At 38.8% G+C, this 19,942-nt stretch overlaps 1 protein-coding gene and 1 long non-coding RNA gene across 3 annotated transcripts; one reads left to right on the forward strand and one right to left on the reverse strand.

Moving 5' to 3' along the window:
- The first annotated feature begins 12,360 nt into the window (after positions 1–12,360).
- On the forward strand, positions 12,361–17,767 carry nprl2 (NPR2 like, GATOR1 complex subunit). Of its 2 annotated transcripts, XM_016247632.1 has the most exons (11): positions 12,361–12,494; positions 12,681–12,772; positions 13,282–13,450; positions 13,536–13,644; positions 13,733–13,869; positions 14,388–14,485; positions 16,002–16,038; positions 16,122–16,215; positions 16,316–16,430; positions 16,681–16,823; positions 16,922–17,767. In XM_016247632.1, exons 1-11 carry the CDS (start codon positions 12,399–12,401, stop codon positions 16,987–16,989), a joined length of 1,158 nt encoding a protein of 385 aa, XP_016103118.1. In that variant the 5' UTR covers positions 12,361–12,398; the 3' UTR covers positions 16,990–17,767. The 2 variants fall into 2 exon arrangements, with proteins under 2 accessions (XP_016103118.1, XP_016103119.1); XM_016247633.1 differs by lacking the exon at positions 12,361–12,494 and having other exon boundaries at positions 12,719–12,770.
- Positions 17,768–17,927: 160 nt separating this feature from the next.
- Positions 17,928–19,137, reverse strand: LOC107562888 (uncharacterized). The gene is made up of 2 exons (XR_001606041.1): positions 19,041–19,137; positions 17,928–18,281 (listed from the first exon to the last, which is right to left on the reverse strand). It is a non-coding gene; the product is annotated as an uncharacterized lncRNA (long non-coding RNA).
- Positions 19,138–19,942: the final 805 nt, after the last annotated feature.

Consider the following 19,942-nt stretch of genomic DNA (forward strand, 5'->3'; position numbering starts at 1 on the left):
CTTCCTGAACAGAAGGCCATGGAGGAATACATCAAGGAGGCGCTGGGTCAAGGTTACATCCGTCCATCTAATTCCCCTGCTGCATCGAGCTTCTTCTTCGTGGCCAAGAAGGACGGAGGTTTGAGGCCCTGTATAGATTACCGAGCCCTAAACAATATCACCATCAAGTTCCGATATCCTCTTCCCCTCATCCCAAACGCCCTGGAACATCCCCGAGGTGCGACCTATGGACTTGCCAACGCCCCCTCCGTATGCCAGGATTTTATGCATGAGGTGCTCCGGGAGTTTCTTCATCGATTCGTCATTGTCTACATAGATGACATCCTCATCTACTCCCTGAGCCAGGCCGAACATCGCCAGCACATTGCGGAGGTCCTCCAATGCCTGAGAGAGCACCACCTATTCCTCAAGGCGGAAAAGTGCACTTTCCACCAACCCACGGTGCAATTCCTGGGGTATAACATTGATCGTACCGTATCCAGATGGACGAGGGGAAGGTGGAAGCTATAACCTCCTGGCCAGAACCCACCACAATTAAGGAGCTCCAACGATTCCTTGGATTTGCCAACTTTTACCATCGCTTCATTCTAAACTATAGCAAGATCACCAGCCCACTCACAAGCTTACTACGAGGTAAACCCAAATCTCTGTCCTGGACAATCGCGGCCTTAGAAGCTTTCTCCTCCCTCAAGAGAGCCTTCACTGGCGCCCCACTCCTAGTCCATCCAGATCCCGATTTCCCATTCGTCGTGGAAGTCGACGCCTCCACTACAGGAGTGGGGGCAGTGTTGTCCCAGCAGCAGGGGAACCCCGCCAGACTCCATCCATGTGCCTTCTCCAGGAAGCTCAGCCCGGCGGAAAGTAATTATGACATCGGCAACAGAGAACTACTTGCCTTAGAGGAGTGGAGGCATTGGCTGGAGGGGGCAGCCCATCCATTCACTGTACTAACTGACCATAAAAATCTCCAGTATCTTTGTGAGGCTAAACGTCTAAATCCCCGCCAAGCACGATGGGCATTGTTCTTTACCAGGTTCAACTTTACCATTACTTATCGCCCTGTTCCCAGAAACGTAAAGGCAGACGCCTTGTCACGGATTCAGTCATGTGGAAGGCCCAGAAGAACCGGAAAGTATCATCCCACCAAAGATGATCGTAAGTCCCATTGAATGGAATTCCCCTTCAGTGGACTCAAACACGGCTCCCAACAATCCGCAGGGATGTCCTCCAGGATGCCCGTATGTCCCACGAACACAACGCACCGGAGTCCTGTGCTGGCCGCTTGATTTTCTAGGGCCATAGTGAGGTCTCGTAGGGCAGTTTGGGTCGGGCCGAGAATGGCAAAGTTGACCATACATGCTTTTACTTTGTCTTGAGCTGGCCAGCTGTCTAGGGTAGCATTTGTTGATTGTGTTTAAATTTGCTTAAGTTTGACAACCTTATTGGCTGTTTGATTGTTTTATAATATATTTTTCTAGTTATAGATGGGTTCAAAGATTAAACTGTAAAAAGGGATGCTTTTAAGAGAGAAGGCATCTGAAAGAGTTAAGGCTTTGAAGGTTTTGATTATATTACCCACCAGGTACTATTTAGACCGTGTACTGTCATTGTTAAAAAGAAAACAAATCACTAATCATCATTTGCCTCCCTGTTTCCCCCCTTAGCTTAAATATATTCTAACTGTAGTTCAGGAAGTATAAAAGTGTATTTTAAAGGTGACATATCATGAAAATCTGACTTTTCCAGGTTTTAAGTGTTATAATCAGGTCCCTGGTCCATCTACCAACCGAGGAAACGTGAAAAAGATTAACCCAATCACTTTGTTTAGGTAAGCCTTTTTCTGCAAGCGTCTGAGAAAATGAGCGCATCTGATTTCGCTCCCTTGATGACGTGGCAAAGGGATCTCATTATAATATTACTGCCCCTTAATCTGTAAACTTCCAGTCAAGGCATCGTCGTTTTGATTTTGCAAGCGACAACGGTATACCAGCTCTAATGCCATGGCGAAAGTTTGAGCAAAACATGCTAACTGTCCTGTCTTTGGCTGCACAGAACACTATTTAGAGTATCTGAAGTTTAAACTCATATGGTTTAAAACGCATGATTTCAGCGCGATAAACATTATAATCAGAACCAAAACAGATGTTTTAGCAGATACAAGCTGTAATGGCACAGCTCTATCTGGACAAGGGGGTGGGGAGCAGCAGCTCATTTGCATTTAAAGACCACAGGCCCGAAAAACAGCTTGTTTCTGCTTCCACTCATTTAGGCATTTTCAAAATTATATAATAAATGATCTGTGGAGTATTTTGAGCTGAAACTTCACAGGCACATTCTGGGGACACCAGAGACTTCTATTACATATTAAAAAGGGGCATAATATGTCACCTTTAAATGAAATTCAAAGAAGTACAATTAAAATACACCAAAGGTACTTGAAGTGGTTCTATTTGAACACCGCTAAATATATAACAAAATATTGCAATTAGCTTAAAATGTATCTTAAGCATATCTTAAAGAACACTTAACATACTTAAAGTTGTTCCAAAATAACAAATTTATTATGCATGTAATAGACTCTATAGGAATTCTAGACGAGGTATGGAAAGTGACGTACAAGGGGCAACTCTGGATCAGGCCATCACAAACGAGACTAGAACTTCATTGTCATGGTTGACAATACTTAAGTCGGCTAACGACCCATAAGCCAATTCAGAGGCATCACCAAAAACATGCAACTCCTTCCGAATGGAATTACCATCAAGATCAACAGGACCATATGCTCTTGACAGTTCAATAGAAGTTATAGCAGGAAGTTCACTTTCCCATGCTACCCATGCCTTCAGGTAGTACTGGATCATCCCATTGTCTTCCTTTAATCCACAATTGTTGCAGCAGGACTTTGGCTCTGGTGGTAAAGGGTATAAGGAAGCCTATAGGGTCATAATGACCTGCAAGGACCCTATAAAAATTGTGCAAGGTAAGAGTATTATTCTCAACAGGACGATGTTTGTAACCTAGGTTATCTTTTGCACAGTGCCAAATCAATCCCAGCATGCCTTCTCTTGGATCTGCACAGTCTTGACTTAACCAGAGCTCAGTGTGGGCAGATTCTGCATCACTGGGTAGATCTTCCACCACCTCCAGGACATTACTTGCCCATTGTCGAATTTCAAAGCCTCCATCTCTCAAATGGGACTGTAACTTCTCAACCAGCTCCTTTGCTGTCTGGATGTCCAGGACACTTTGTATACAGTTATTAACATAATAGGCCTTGGTAACAGACTCCTTAATGTCTCTTGATCTCTTGCATGCTTTTGCAAAGCATAAATTGCACAGCAAGGACTACAAGTAGTTCTGAATGGTAAAATTTGCCATTCGTACACATCAATTGGCTCCTCCGGCATGACTCAACTTTCTCACATGAACTAGTTTCAGTTTCTCTCCTTCATATACAGTGGGTACGGAAAGTATTCAGACCCCCTTAAATTTTTCACTCTTTGTTATATTGCAGCCATTTGCTAAAGGGCCTGCTCAGGATTGCGAGTCAGTTGGCGCTCTGTTCGTCAGAGGGATGACATTGCTGCCTCTTTAGGAGCATTAAACAAGGGTGCATTCTTTGAACAAAGTAGAGGAGTAATGTATCTAGAGACCCCATTCTCTCGTTGTAAACTGGTCAAGACAATCTAGGGCATAATGATCTTGTTTGGACCGTATAATGGCCTTTTCACTCCTGTATGGAAGCACATCCACTTGCCATAACCGTTCTACATCATGCTGAAGCTGAGATGAGATAGAAATTCCAGAAAGAAACAGACATTGGATTTCCTTCTCATTTGATTGAGCTGATGGCACTGGACCTTGAAGAGTCCATGCCAATCTGGTATGAACTGCAGCTGGTCCTCCATGGAGGCTAAGACAAACCTTCTCTACTGGAGCCAGAAGATATGGATGATCAGCACCAAGCAGAAGCATAGGCTGGACTTTATTAAATGTTTCCAATGGGATTCCCTTTAGATGACTCAATCATTTCAGAAGGCTAAGAATGGGATTGGATTGCTCAGGAAGGCCCAATCGCTGGGCAGTAAAAGTCCCTTTGACCTGGCATTTCTGCTGAGAATTTGCTGCAGAAATTGTAAAGTTCAAACTGGTTCCTCTCAGGACCTCTGTGTCTTGACACATAGTTCTAAGCACCAGTCATTCAGCTGTGCCCGTCAATCCAAGTTGATGTGCTGCCCAAAGTAAAAGCATTCTCCTTTCAGAACCATCATCCAAGATGGCATAGGTCTCCATACATCTACCATTATGGCTCAGTAGAACTTTTTCAACCTTCAGCAACACTCTAGGGGAACAGCTTGGAAGACTAAGTAAGAAAACACCAGAGTCTGGCTTCTTCTGATTCACCTCATGTAGAATTCCCAGATGTTTACCTTTACATTTAGGACAGCCTTTCTTTAGATCACACCGAGAGGCCTGGTGAGCCCTGCCATATCTCCAACAGCAGTGGTTCTCTTTAATCCATTTCCTCATACTCTCCAGATCTAGCAGGCTAAATGCTTGGCATCTACTAAGATGATCATCTCTTTTACAGAATGGACATTGGCATTTCAAAAACACCTTTCCTTCTTCAAAACTGGGACATTGAATAGGACAAGAATCATTGGTCTGTTTTACTGGAACACTGCTTACCCCATGAAGAATAGAAGAAGTTGTAGTTGGTTGATACTGCCTTATAGGTTTCCTCGCCTTCTGGTAATGGTCATCAGGTCTCCGCCAAACAACACTGACTTGTCTTACTATTGCTTGACAGTCTGCTTCCTCTTGAAGCCATAAAGACAAATTCACCAAGTTATCGGTTTCTCCTGGTCGACTGGTTGTGGTATGCCGGACGTAATTAGCAACTTGTTCAGGAGGGAGTTTACCCAATAGATGTTGTACATGAGATGTACATGCCAACTTTGCTGCTCTTTCACCTTGGCCCCAAGACTGTAACATTCCCACCAGAGCACAAATATGAACTGCTAAGCTACTAAAAGCTTGTGAATCACCTGTTTTAATGGTTGGGAGGCTCATAATCTCAGCAGTTTCACTCATGACAAGTTGATGTGGCTGACCATATTTCTGCTGGAGGGCTGCCCATGTGGTACTGAATGGCAGAGGATGGCTGGAATAAGCTAAAACCAAGTTGCATGCTGAATCCAATTTTAAATGGTCTAGGAGAATATGGAACTTGTATGGAACTGCTCAGCTCAGCTCATGGAACTGCTCAGTCTCATCATGTGGTAAATTCTCCAGAACCATCTTTAACATTAAGAATTGTTTAGGATCCTCTTTACAAAAATATGGAAAGGAAGGGCCTTCAATTCTTGAACTTTAACTTAAAACAGGCAGTTGAACTTAAGAATGAGAAACATAGGTATAAAATTCTGTGGCATTTGGTGACACTGTTGTTGCAAAATAGGTCTCACAGATTAAGGAGAACGTAGACTGGGCAGCTGACTCAAATGAAGGCTGAATGAGTTCCTTGCTGGACTTGATTAGTCACATTTTCGGTTTGAGCTATAAGGGGTACAGATGATTGATTAATCGTGCCAAATGCCAAAGATGTAGATGGAACAGGTAACTGACTGTTAGGATGTTCGCTGCTGGATTACTCAACATTTGCTGAGAGGGGGGTGAACACTGAGATGATGTCGGGAAACCCTGGGAATCATGTGCTTGATGAACATAAGCATTCATTGGAACTGACGAATGGCTTGGATACAAAGGGCTTGATATTGGTGGCCAAAATCAGGATATACTGGCCAAACAATTGTGGATTCCAAACCCAAGGAGGTATTGGATGTTGCACCACAGATCTAGCTGCATGGTTTTGTCCTGATAACTGCTGATGCATATCAACCCAAGGATTTAGAGCAGGTAATATGGAGGGCATAAACCGACTGACCGAAATCTGTCAGTTTCCCGTCAAAGTAGACAAATGAACAACATGAAAGCTTTGAACTGCAGGTAGTTGCCTTAACACTGGATGACTAACAGGGTTCACATCAACAGGGGCTTGATTCACTTGTGGAGCACTCAAATCAGTAGTCGACTGGGGATGAGGAGTTGGTATCATAGCAGGAGTAGGTGGAGGCAAGGAAGATTGTCTAATCACACATGGCGGTGACTTTAACTCAGGACTAGCCTGCTCCTGTAGATGAGCCCGCAGCTCTTGGGCTAATGCTGCAGCTTTATCAGTCACAGTAGAAGGGGCAATATAGTCCTTATTAGGTGAGGACAAGGCATATAAATGTTGGCTACTTGCTTCAGATGACCAAGAACTTCCTGAAGAACACATTCAATTAACATTACTATTTATCTGCTTCACACTTTGACCCAATGCCACAACAAACTCCTTCAACTGTTTCATCTCCAGTAAGACGGTCACAAGGTTCAGAATGACTCTCTGCAATAGATCCAGTACTGCTCTGGACTGGGACTGAAAAACTGAATGATTGGTTTGAGAGGGCATCGAACTAGGAAATGTCCTCTCATAGTCATCAAGATAGACTGGAGGCTTGATCTGTCTTGACGACTGTCGACGAGGTGGTACATGGCATTGGCTGATTGATTGATCTTGGTCCATTGGAATACTCAACTCCAGCTCGAAGACTCTTAGGTTACTGCCGATTCGCAGGGGGAGTATCACAATGGGGTGTCAGTTAAAACATCTGGAGACAATCATCCATTTTATTTTCACCAATGCCAGTACATAAGTCATTCCATAGGTGTATCAGACTGGTTTCTTAACTAGATGAACAAAAATATAACTAAACAAATATAAGGTAAAAAATCTATAAATTGCATAACAAATTCAAATCATACAAAATATCAAACAATCCAAAAAATAACTTGCATATGTATACAGCCACAACACCATATGAAAATTCCAGAGCAGCTAAACATCAAACAAGGAGCAAACTGCTGCTCTGAAACAACACTCTTACACCTGTTTCACACATACTCCGTCTACAGTGCGTATACGTTGTTGTTGATTTTTTACGCACCCATGATAATGGATTAGAGCTTTCACACTGCATGCTGTTGCAGTCCGTCAGTGTGTTCCAGGAGCAGCGCGTCTACAGCAGTGCAGCAATCGTTTACGCGCCGAGTCTCTTTTTGCTGTGCTGCACGCGCTGAATTAAAGTGACAGCGCATTGTTCGCGGTATAAATAAACATGGATTGACACAGAAATGTATTAATTTCACAATAGATTGATATGAATAAAGTCTACTGTGTTTCACAGTAAACACGTGGCTTTTTGGCTAGATTTAAAACAAGGAAAAGTGCACTTTTAGATAAACAAGGCAACATAATAGATGCACATGTGGTAGAAAAACAAAGTTCTTTAAGACCCGTGGGATTGCTTGTAATAAAAAGCACGAAAGTCAACCATTTCTGTCAGTGGTGAGTTTTAATTTAAAATAGGGGGAAGTTGTGGCCTAATGGTTAGAGAGTTGGACTCATAACCCAAAAGGTTGTGGGTTCGAGTCTCGCACCGGCAGGGATTGTAGGTGGGGGGAGTGAATGTACAGTGCTCTCTCCCACCTTCAATACCATGACTGAGGTGCCCTTGAGCAAGGCACCGAACCCCCAACTGCTCCCCGGGCGCTGCAGCATAAATGGCTGCCCACTGCTCCGGGTGGGTGTGTGTGTGTGTTCACTACTGTGTTACATTTAAAAATGTTTCCACTTGTTTAATGGTAAAAAGTGTATAAATCACTCTTTTTTTACTAATTCCGAGTATGGGTCACCATACTTGGCCACGTGTCACGTCAGTCAGAAATGTTTGTGATAGCTTTAACGTAAGAAAAATAGGCTGTATGCTGTGTTTAAATGTGTTGCCACTTGCTTGAGCAACTTATCATACAAACCTAGATGTCAAATGCATGAATAATACGTTGTTTATATTTATTGAGTTTAAACTAATGTCTATGCAAGATTGTTACTGTACTGTGATAGAGTATCACAATGCTGAAATTATTTGAATTATTTGAAATCAAAATAATGGATAAATGTTGTGTTTGTGGCCTAAACAGTCGCGGATCAGTAGCGGACTGCAAACGCGTCCTGTGTGAAAGCACAATGAGTCCGTGCTGCTTTTGCACTGTGCACTGCAGACGGAGTATGTGTGAAACAGGCGTAAAAGCCAGTAATTGAAGTCACAACAGGTAGCAGCTGTCAGCAGTTGGCGGAGCTACAGTTACTATGTCAGAGAGATTTCCAACAATGCATTTAGTATAGTACAATTAAAATATAAGTGCATCGATATTAGTACAGCTCAGGGGCATTTCCTCCAAGTAGGCCAGGGAGGCAGTGTCTCCTCCAAAATATTGGATGAGAAAAAATTCATAGTACAAAAATAAAAAACACCCATATTACAAAGTATAACATTAAAAAGTGTATAAATCACTCTTTTTTTTCTAAAGTAACACTGTCCAACAGTGACACCCGCAGGTAAAGTTACAGAGGAGGCTTGCCTGATGAAGAGCCTGCGTGCTCGAAATGTTTTTTTTTTAAATACATTTTTTGATACTTTTGGAGCTTTGGTGTTGCCGACTTTACATTTAAAAATGTTTCCACTTGTTTCTTAGTCGAGCACCCAGTTGAGATCGATGTGCGTGCTTTTGCCTGCTCTTCACTTGCCTCCCCTGAGCCCATTGACTATTAAGAGAGATCCCATAGCATGCCGTGACTTTACTGGGGAGTAATTGAGAATGAATGGGGGAAAGTCACGTGAGAGGAGGCAATGCCTCCATCGCGATATGATTGGAAATGGTTATGTTTGGCTGTGATTGGTTCATGCGATAAATACCGCCTCTTGTGTTCGTGCGATTTCCTTGTTCGCAAATCAGTCTGAATGAACAATATAATGGCGTGAATGGGAAGACTGATTAAAGTAAACAACTCACACACTTAGATATAACCATATTGTTACATCAAAATAAGACTTAAAATGGCATGAAAACATAATCTGTGGGAGATTTTAGTGAGCATTCAGCTTGGTGAAATTTGATGACTGATGATCTGAAAAATTTTAAAATAGCTAACTATTAAAAAGAATAGCTGAACATAAGTTCACAAATAAAATATATTGTTTAAATTATACTGCTGTGAGTTATTATTTTAATAAATGTAAAATGCTTAAAAACACTAACTTGAGATTAATACATGGCTTTAATAAATAGAATATTGATTACATTGTTTTTAATGTAAAAATATAAAACAGAATTGTATTTTTTTTTATAGTGTAAATAATGTTTATTTAACCAAGAAAATGTGACTGGGACATGAATTTACACATTTGAATTAAAAAAACAAAAATCTTTGAGGACTTTCCGAACACCTGTCAGACTCTGTTCCTTGTTTTGTGTGTGTTTTGCTCCCCATGTGCCTTCCTTGCCCTTATTTTGGTAAATTTCCTGTTCCTGCTCCCTGATTGTTTCTAATTTGATTCCAGGTGTGTCTCGTCTTCCCTTGATTAAGTAGTGTTCTTAAGCCTTGTGTTTCCCTGTCTCCAGCGTCCATTGTCAAACATCTGTTCCCCATGCTACGTGTGCGTTCATGCCTGTATGTGAGTCTTTATTTGGGTTAATAAAGATTGCTCCCTGTTAATTGCTCTGACTCCTCGCTTCCTCGTTCTTACACAGTAGCAGTAGCCGAATCGTGACAACACCACCACCGCACACCACTGGTACAGCTTAAGTTCTTTTTTTTACCTGGGTATTTGGATTTTTTTTTTTTTACTTTAAAATACAGTAGGCCTATTCTAAAAAAGTTATTTTAAGTTTGTTTTTTGCAGAGTTTATTTTTATACATATACTTCCTACCAATGAGCTCCCTTTGTCAGTTTTTGACATGGAATTTGGTTATGAGTTGTATAAAGGTTCCACATGCCACAAAGCACATTTTGTTCATCTAAAAGGAACAGGGAAGTGCTAATGCAGATAATTTGCATACAAATGTGATATTATCTACAGGTCAGGTTACATGGGACTATTTAAACCCCCTTAAATCAACGAGGCAACCCAGCAGGCAAGTTTGCATTTTATGCATGTGATAGCTACATAGTGATTCACATATGTATAAAATTTGCATTGGAAAGTGCATTTGTATTGTCTGTATGCAAATGCGTTGTGTATTTATGTGTATGCTTGTGTGTTGTTAAACACAGTCTTGACCATGCATACTTTTACTGGTGTGTGCAATTTGTTAACTCCAAGAGCCAAGTTAACCCCTTAACTGTCACCTGTGGGACGCTTGGCGCTCTTTTCTGTTGTTGTCCTTTTTCTCTATCAAACCTTTTAGTAATCATAAAGTATATATCATTTGAAAGCTTAGAAGCCCAAGATTCATCCTGTGAAACCTATTTTGAAATTGTACATTGCGTTACCATAGAAATGGTACTTTAAAATCTTTTGGCGGTCTCCTCCCCCTTAGTGGGCAGTGCCAAGTGTCATATTACAAAATGCATTATGGGCTTTTAGAATCAAACCTTTTTATAATAATTTATTTTGAGATAGAAGTAATATTGACAGAGAAATCTAGAAATTTGTGACAGAATAATTCATGAAAAAAATGTAATGGAGTTTGGATGGCACCTGGTGGCTGTTTGTGGTATGACGTCCTAAATAAAATTTCACAGGAACCTCAGTTTTTTTCATATCAACTTCAAATTTGGAACAAAACTTTAGACATAAGGTTGTAATTTTATACCAATTTTAGAGTAAAACCTGTTATGTAACATTTATAATAAATAAAATAAAATTTATATTGTGCATTTTATTTACAGTACATACTTTTATAACTTTTTGATACTTAAATTTTTTTAAATCAAATTTTGCAATAATCTGCTGATTTTCTTCTTTACAAAGAGACCAACCTTAGGTCTGTATTCCAAAGTGTTAATAAATTACAACAATTTAAGTTTGGATAGTGCACTTTCATGCCTATTTTAAAAAATGGGGGGTGACAGTTAAGGGGTTAAACTGGGCTGCATTTCCCAAAAGCATTGTAAGCCTATGAAAATCATAGAAATTATCATCCATAGAATTTATTGTATCTTTACTTAAGTTAGGTTATAGCGTCCTATGCTGAATTCAGAATTGCATACTAAGATAGATCATGATACTATTTCTGCTATAATTTTATATTGAATAATAGTAATAGTTGAAATAATAATAGTGAAATAATAATAAGAGTAGAATGCCAGTGCTATTCTGAGCTCAGCTGACACATGCAGTCACTGAATAAATTCAGAATCGCCCACTAATATCAGCACCCTTGGTGTTTTGTAAAAACAACAAGATACTCGCAACATGCTGATTTTGCATGGTTTGTGTGGTGGTTAACACTGTCACCAGCACACCAGAAATGGCTTTTATGTCCCACAGAAGAAAGAAACAAATTTACAAGTTTACAATAACTTGAGTAAATGACCTCATATCTGGTGTTAATGCATTTATGTTTTTAATGTTTTGTAGCCTGGAATATTTTTATACTATGTAGAGAGAGAGATACGATACATTGTATATCTCTGTGTTATGCAAATTATCTTGGTTCTTGTATCTTGCTTTACAATTAATTTAAAATAAAATAAAAAAATTTTAAAAGACAAAATTGTGATAGGCTATGTTCAGACTCATCATCAGTCACAGTAAGCTTAAACTCTTTCCTATCGAACAGTCGACAAGACATATTATTTGAAGTCAATCAGTTACAAGAATAATAAACCAGGGAGGCCAGGTTGAATTCTTGCAGGTCCTAGTGCATGTAGGAGTAAAGGGAAATGAGAGTGCGGATGAGGTGGCAAAAAAAAGTGTTAAAGAGAGCAAATGTAGAAATGCAAATAAGAATTAGTAAACCAGAGATGAAATGCATAATCTGGGGGGGAAATCAACCAAATGTGACAAGAAAGGTGTGATGGAGAGGGGAAGGGGAGACATTTATATCATAAAAGAGTATCAAATGGAAACAGAAGAGGATGTAGTATTGATATTAGTCATTAAGAATGGTGAGGAAACATCAGACAGGTTTGCTTGTGTGAGGACTGTCAGAAAGAGAAGTCAGTGGAACATGGAATTTAGAATAGCAGAAAATATGAAATACAGAGGGATATAATGAAAAATAATCTGAATAAATTAGGGGTACAGGAGATCACTTTAAAAGCAGTCCTGGAGATAAATACGAGAGCACAGGTCAGAGAACTGGGCTCTTCTACAGTATATGGTTTATATAAAAGTATGATCCACACTCCTGAGCAGAAGGTGGCGGCAATGCACCAATAAGCTAGATGCCAACGGCCGTTAAAAAAGGAGAAGAAGAAGAAGAAGAAGAATTATATAAATCAACATTTATGAGCTCTCTACTGAACATGGGGTCATACAGACGAATAGATTGTATATTTTTTAGTGAATTTCATCCAACTTTAGGACCAAAGATCACATATCAGGTAACGTCATAGAAACATATATTTGGGAGCAAAAGAGAATAAATGCAGTATGTTTGACCATAGATATGAATTGGTATTGGTAAGAAAACTCCGTTAGGGATGCATGCAAGCTAACGTTAATGTTTATATGGTTATATACATACATACAGTTATATTCGTCATGAATTATTTTATGTTTGATCGAAGGTTCCTGAAGAATATATTTCGAGGGAACTTTTTGATACAGTGCAGGTGTACATCATCACCAAACCTGAACTGCAGAACAAGCTCATAACGGTGTACGTACTGGACTTTTTCCTCATCTTATTGCTGCATTGTCGTATTTGTATTTGCACTAAAGTTATACAAATTATAGGCTTATACATGTGCGTTCAAAAATGCTTCCTTGTATGTATAGGCCTACACACACTCACACATTCGTACAACTATATTGACATGTACAATACATACATGCATACATTTAAAAATCTTCATATCAAAGCAATACAAACCAAAATGGAAAGCACATTGAAATGGCAGTCATCCCAATTTTCTCCAACTGAAGTCATATAAATTCTTATTTGGTTCTTGATTTGGAATGGTATAGAAACGGTTACATAGATTTCAGTCTTTCAGTATTTTTTTTTTAACTTAAGTGATTAAATGGCTTTAGCTGCACCCATTGTAGATTTTTTTTTTCCTTTATTACTTCTTGGTTTGCATCTGTGATTTTTACAATTTGGTGTAAATAGGCCTTTAGAGTTATTAATAATGACACTGTTGTGTTTTATCTGTGTAACTGATTAAGGACTGCCATGGAGAAGAAGCTAATAGGTTGTCCAGTGTGCATTGAGCATAAGAAGTACAGCCGGAATGCCTTGCTCTTCAATTTGGGTTTAGTCTGTGATGCCAGGACAAAAACATGTGCTTTAGAACCTATTGTCAAAAAACTGTCTGGCTACCTCACAACTCTGGAGGTAAACGTTCATTTGATAAGTATTCATGTTATGGTATCTTAAAAGTTGGCGCTTATTAACTGTTTCATTACATTTCTTTGATTAGCTTGAGAGTGGATTCATTTCAAATGAGGAGAGTAAACAGAAGCTGTTGCCTATCCTGTCCACACTTCTGGAGGAACTTAATGTTACAGGAGCCTGCACCCTACCTATTGGTTATATATGCATTTTCTATCTCTCTGTTTCCCCCATCAGTGGATGTCATTGTTTTTATAATCACCCTTTCTCGCTCTTTCATGACAGATGACTCGAACACCATCCACTTGAAGCTAATTGAACAAAGGAAAGATCCTCTGGTGGTTCAGGAGTATGATGTACCAGTATTTACCAAGAATAAAGACCACTTTATAAAATCACAATGGGATCTCACCACACAGCAGGTCTCCAAAAAATGTTTCCCACCGTTTACTTTTACTGTCTTAGATTGATTTTATTTGTCTTTTTTATTATCAGGTTTAAATAAATAAATAAACCCCTGCAGTTAGTAAGTCCAAAAAACGGAGAGGGAAAAAACACAATGAACAAAATGTACCTATTGTTTGAAATAGTTTTATTCAACTGGGAGCAAGTTACACACTGACACGACACAGCACGTTTTACCACAGTGTGACTGAAATGAGACGAGCTGAACAGTTTATAACACTCTAATTGTAAAGAATTTAGAAGCAAATGTCCTTATGTAAATAAGATTTTGCGACAATTAAGTTTGTAAAGCTTATTACCGTCTTTCTGTTAACCATTGTTTTTCTGATGTTACATTGATATGCCACTTACACTTTTAGTTGAAACAGGTATAATGTGATTTTATTTGACATACTGCCTTCAAACATTAATTATGTTACAAGTCATTTTGCATTTATATTATTTTTCTTGAATATTTTAATTACTTTTTTTGCAGATCTTACCCTTTGTAGATGGGTATCGACACATTCAAAAAATCTCAGCTGAGGCCGATGTTGAGCTTAATTTGGTGCGGATTGCTGTTCAGAATTTATTGTAAGTATGATGTTCCTATTTTGAGCTGCTGCATTAATCTAAATAATTTATTAAAAGGAATATTCTGTGTTAAATACAGCTTAACCCTCTACCTCATTGGTTCTTCAGCACCCAGTTTTTATTCTGAAAAATGTATAATACTACACAAGTAAACAAAAAGTCTTTAAAGCCACAATGAAATGGAAATAGTGACGGATCTTATATTGTTTATTGTAACTTGTATGGGACTTGGTTCTATGCATTGGTTTTTGAGATGTGGGCGTTGCACTCTAAAGCAGAGGCAGATGAACGTGCAGGGTTTAAGTGGACTAAATGGTTGGAGAAATCCTGCATTCATTATCAGTCTGTAGGTTTCACTGGAAGTTAGAACATTTTGATTAAACATTACAAGGTAATTTTTATAAAAGATAACATATGCATGGTTGAACTGTTCACAATCTGAATTCACATTTTCACATATGAGGCCTATATCATGAAGCTGGTTTAGCTGGCTAGCCAGGTAAATTTCAGTTTAGTTTGTGCCTGGGTTTTAGGCAGGGAACCAGAGACCAAAAAATGCAGATGAGCTGAAGGCCACTGTCAAAGAAACCTGGGCTTCCATACCACCTCAGCAGTGCCACAAACTGATCACCTCCATGTCACGCCGAATTGAGGCAGTAATTAAAGCAAAAGGAGCCCCTACCAAGTATTGAGTACATGTACAGTAAATGAACATACTTTCCAGAAGGCCAACAATTCACTAAAAATGTTTTTTTATTGGTCTTATGAAGTATTCTAATTTGTTGAGATAGTGAATTGGTGGGTTTTTGTTAAATGTGAGCCAAAATCATCACAATTAAAAGAACCAAAGACTTAAACTACTTCAGTCTGTGTGCATTGAATTTATTTAATACACGAGTTTCACAATTTGAGTTGAATTACTGAAATAAATTAACTTCTCCACGACATTCTAATTTATTGAGATGCACCTATAAGTTATTATGGCTGTCTCATTATAGAAAAGCAACCATCACATTCCATAGTAATGAATTGAGACCCAGCTACTGTTTGCAGATATTATACAGTGCCATAAACTTAGTTCTACCTGTTGCAGAATTGTCTGCAATTTCTCTTACAGAACAGCAACTTTTCGTTGTGAACTCCAAAGCAAATGTCTAATGACAGACATGATAAAGATTAGATAACAGGCTGTGTGTACAGAATGTGTACACTACAACATGCCATAGATGCTAGATGACAGCTCAAGTTGTATATAACCCACAATGTTATTGTTATTTTGATATACCTCCTGCTTCTGGCATAAGGTCTCAAACTCTTATTTGTTGACAAATGTATAGATACTATGATGAATTTATCAAAATCTAGCACCTTATTAAAATTTAAATAATGAAATGTTCTAAAACCATAAAAAGATCATTACAATAGTTACAATGATGCAGAAAGTACACATTTCATACATGTAATAGCAGCAAAGTGTGACAAGTCATGGACTGAACAATGCTATTACGTTTCACAGGTATTATGAAGTGGTAACTCTGGTATCCATATTCCAGGTACGTTTTCTGTTGTTGTTGTTTCTTCTTCAGAATTGTATTATACTTTTTCTTAAATTGCTTTTGGTTTTCATATTCTACAGTACTCAAATGTTTACTGCACAACACCTAAAGTACAAAACTTAATAGATAAGAAGTGCCTTCAGGAAGAGTGTATCCACTATGTCAGTAAGCTAGGTAAGCAAGTTCAGCAATTCCAAATGCATGTTTTTTCTGCAACATGTATGTATACGAGTGTGAGTAAAGATAGAAGACATTTTACTGTGTATTTCACCAGGCCAAAGGACTAATCTCAGGGATGTATTCCAGTTGTATTGTGGTCTGACCCCAGGTACGACTGTACGTGACCTCTGTTCCCGCTATTCTCACCAGCTACAGAGGGTGGATGAAAGGCAAGGCCATTTGAATTTGATTGTTGTTCACACTTAAATCCCCACAATTGACATGCCATTTGTAAGACATGTCAATTGTTTGTGTGTGTGTGTTTAAACTACAGAAGGACAGACAATACTGTAAAGATTAAAAAGAATGCTTTTGTGTCCTGTTGGCTTATTTGGCTATTGGTTAAGTACTAGTGTGATCTGTAAGAAGATAAATATTCTATGAAAAATTATTCTACTTTTATCTTTTGTGTTGCTTTAGGAAGTTGATTCAGTTTGGCTTGATGAAAGGTCTTATTCGGCGCCTGCAGAAGTATCCAGTCAAGGTTGTTAGAGATGAGAGGAGTCGTCCACCTAGACTTTATACTGGCTGCCATAGTTATGATGAAATCTGTTGCAAAACTGGTATTATGTATATGTATTATGTATATTTTTTCACAAGAATATTCCTTGATTTGAACCATTTTAAAGAAAGTGACATTATTCCTTGCCTGTTTTTTCAGGAATGAGTTATAAGGAGTTGGATGAGCGTTTGGAGAATGACCCTAACATTGTTGTTTGCTGGAAATAATGTTGCAGAGACAGAATTATAACTACAGACTATTTCAGTTAAAGAAATCATTTGTAACTTGAGAGAAACGGATCTGGTCCTGGTTCTTTGGCAGTCTCAGACTTTTTGTCCTGTACCTTTATTTATTGTAAATCAGTTGCCCTTTATGTATATTTGAAACCATTATAGGTCAAAATATGAACACAAATTGAAGAAAATAAAAATATTGCAATGATTTAAGATGCATAAATGCAAAAATTACTGTTTCTACATGAAAAACTAGGTCACTAGTTTTGAAATAATTTATGGTTTATTATATGGCTGGGTGTAGTGAGGTCTAATTCTATAGTATGTTTTACCACAGTTAAAAACATGCAAGTTTTCTTACTCTGAGGAAAAAACTGGAAAACATAGACAAGATGACCTTATTGATCTAAAATGCTTGACTGTTAAAGTGCCTTGTGCATTTACTGTTAAATTAGGCTTAGAACAAAAATAAATTATAAACTGTCAAAAGTGTTTGCTTTTGCTTTTCTGATCATGTGTAAACTAGTTGCACAATATTTGATTACATCATTCCAGTCACATCAGTTGCATCAAATATCATGACTGTCCAAAGACAATAAAAATGTATGGACATGGCAGAGCTTGCACAATAGTCTTCTGAATTTTTTTTTCTAGTCAGTCCCTTTCCCAGAATAGGTGCATATATTCCCAGAACTCACCAACATGAACATTAAAATGTATAAACTGCTTATTTTGATAATGGCAAGAAGAGTAAATATCTTAACACAGCTGTCATTTTAACTTGTCAAATTTAACTTAAATCATTTATTCTTTAACTATTCCTCTAAAATACCTTCCTATTATCTTCTTAACCCACAGTTTACTGCCTGTTTATTGGAGACACTGAAAGGGTTTATTTTCTCTGAAGCAACCAAAACAAATCAAATAAAAACTTGATGTGACAGGGTTTTATTTGAAGTCGGAATGAAAGCTATTGCTATATACAAAATGGACATCACATATATTCATAAATAGCTCTGTGCCATGTCTGACATTCTAGGTGTAAATGTACCGAATTCTCCTCTCTCTCTCTCCATCTCAGCTTGGAAAAAGATGGCTAAGATAAGTGGGCAAATATGCTAATCATCAAATTCATACAAGATAAGGGTACGAAAATGATGAGAGGACAAAAGTTGCAAATGGAGACATCACATCAACGAGGGCTGACAGCCCAAGGAACATTTAAAATCGGAGCCAGTACATAGCACTTCTCATTCTGTTATAATCTGGCACCTGCTCTATTGGACCTGCATAAAGAAAGAAACAATTGCAAGGTTACATAAATTCAGTTGTTAATACCAGTGACATTTCAGAATTCTTAATACCAATTTCAATACCACAGCATTGGGATAAATCTAGCAATTTCCTTCCATTAAAGTCTGTTCGCAGAATTAATTATTGTACCAAATGTCTCCATAAATAAGCTAAAGCTAGATCCAGAAAATATAACCATATTAGGTATGTTAATGATTAATCCCTGATCCACAGATGGGCTTAATTTGCTCATCTGCAATTAATTTCAGAACAAAAAAACAGTTAAGTAATCATGAGAGCAGATGGTAAAAACACTTCCTATACAGAGTCATCCGAAGCTAAAGTGAGCACTACCGCTTGAGCACTGTATGACACTTTCCCTCAATTTCACAGGCTGTTTTAACCGAAAGAAACTTGCACTGACATATCTTAAATGTTAGTGTTATTGATTTGTCTCAAGATGCTCACCAGGAATGTTTTTTTTTTCTAAGGTACTTAAATGTCCTAATTGAACTGTGGCCTAATTCTGGCTTAACCCAAGTCTTTATGTTTGTCAAACATGCACCCTTGGCTTTTAAAAGTGTGTTCTCAACATTATCAGTCATATCATAATCACTACACTGGTTACTAGTTAAATTCCTTAATTATGTGTCATGCTAATATAAAAGAGAATTCCACTAAATATTTATTCACTCCCAACACAAAATAATAAACACAAAGTGCATATTAAATATAAAAATAAACTGACTCACCAACTGCAGACACAGCTGGGCATTTGTCATAGATGTATTTAGAGCAGACATCCCGCACAATCTTGGGAGTCACAGCCTAGTAAGAAACAAAAAAGCAAATAGGTATTCTTAAATGATGCGATTTCAATTTTTCCTTTCTCTTTGGAGTGTTACAAGCTCGTGGTGCATAAAGAAGATAAAGAATAAAGTCTCAAATCCAAAGAGATATTCTTTATAAAAGTTAAGAGTCAGCCACGCCTACCTAAAACGGCTCGTTCTAACACGCCCCCACATATCTACGTCGCTATGTGGGAAGATTTGCATAACGCCGCAAAGAAAGGCGGCGTAACTTTTATTCTCGCTGTAGTTTTGTTGTTGCCGCCGCCCTGTCGTAAAGACGCGGTGTGCGTCATTGTGGAAGCGAAACTACTTTGTTTGGCCTTCCAAGAGGACGATATCTGCTTCGTCATGCCTGGAGCTGATCCATGCTGGTTGCGGAGGAAATACTACAACTTTCCGCTGTGGATTGCCGGATCGGCTTTCACCGTGGACGAAGCGGAGACCAGCCCGGAGTCGTCACATGTCCTTCCGGACGCTCCTTCGTCGAAATCGCCGGCCGCGCCGTTCTCAAGCCCACCCACCTCTGCTCACTCTAACCCTCCGGCCGTTCCTCACGCTAGCCCCCGGCCTCTGCTCACTGTAGGCTGCCGTGTGTGACGCCGTTTCGTTGTGAAAGCGAAACTACTTTGTTTGGCCTTCCAAAATTGGACACGACTAGAAATCAGTGGTTAAGTTGTATTTACAACACTGTTCCAGAACAGTTCAACCCAAATATTCAGATGTGTGCAGCGCATTTTATGGAGGACTGTTTCCTGATCCTGGGAGAGTAGACTACAATGCCGGCTGTTCTGACTCAAAGACTG

The sequence above is a fragment of the Sinocyclocheilus grahami genome, unplaced genomic scaffold (assembly GCF_001515645.1).
Source record: "Sinocyclocheilus grahami isolate Dianchi unplaced genomic scaffold, SAMN03320097.WGS_v1.1 scaffold846.1, whole genome shotgun sequence".
NCBI lineage: Eukaryota > Metazoa > Chordata > Actinopteri > Cypriniformes > Cyprinidae > Sinocyclocheilus > Sinocyclocheilus grahami.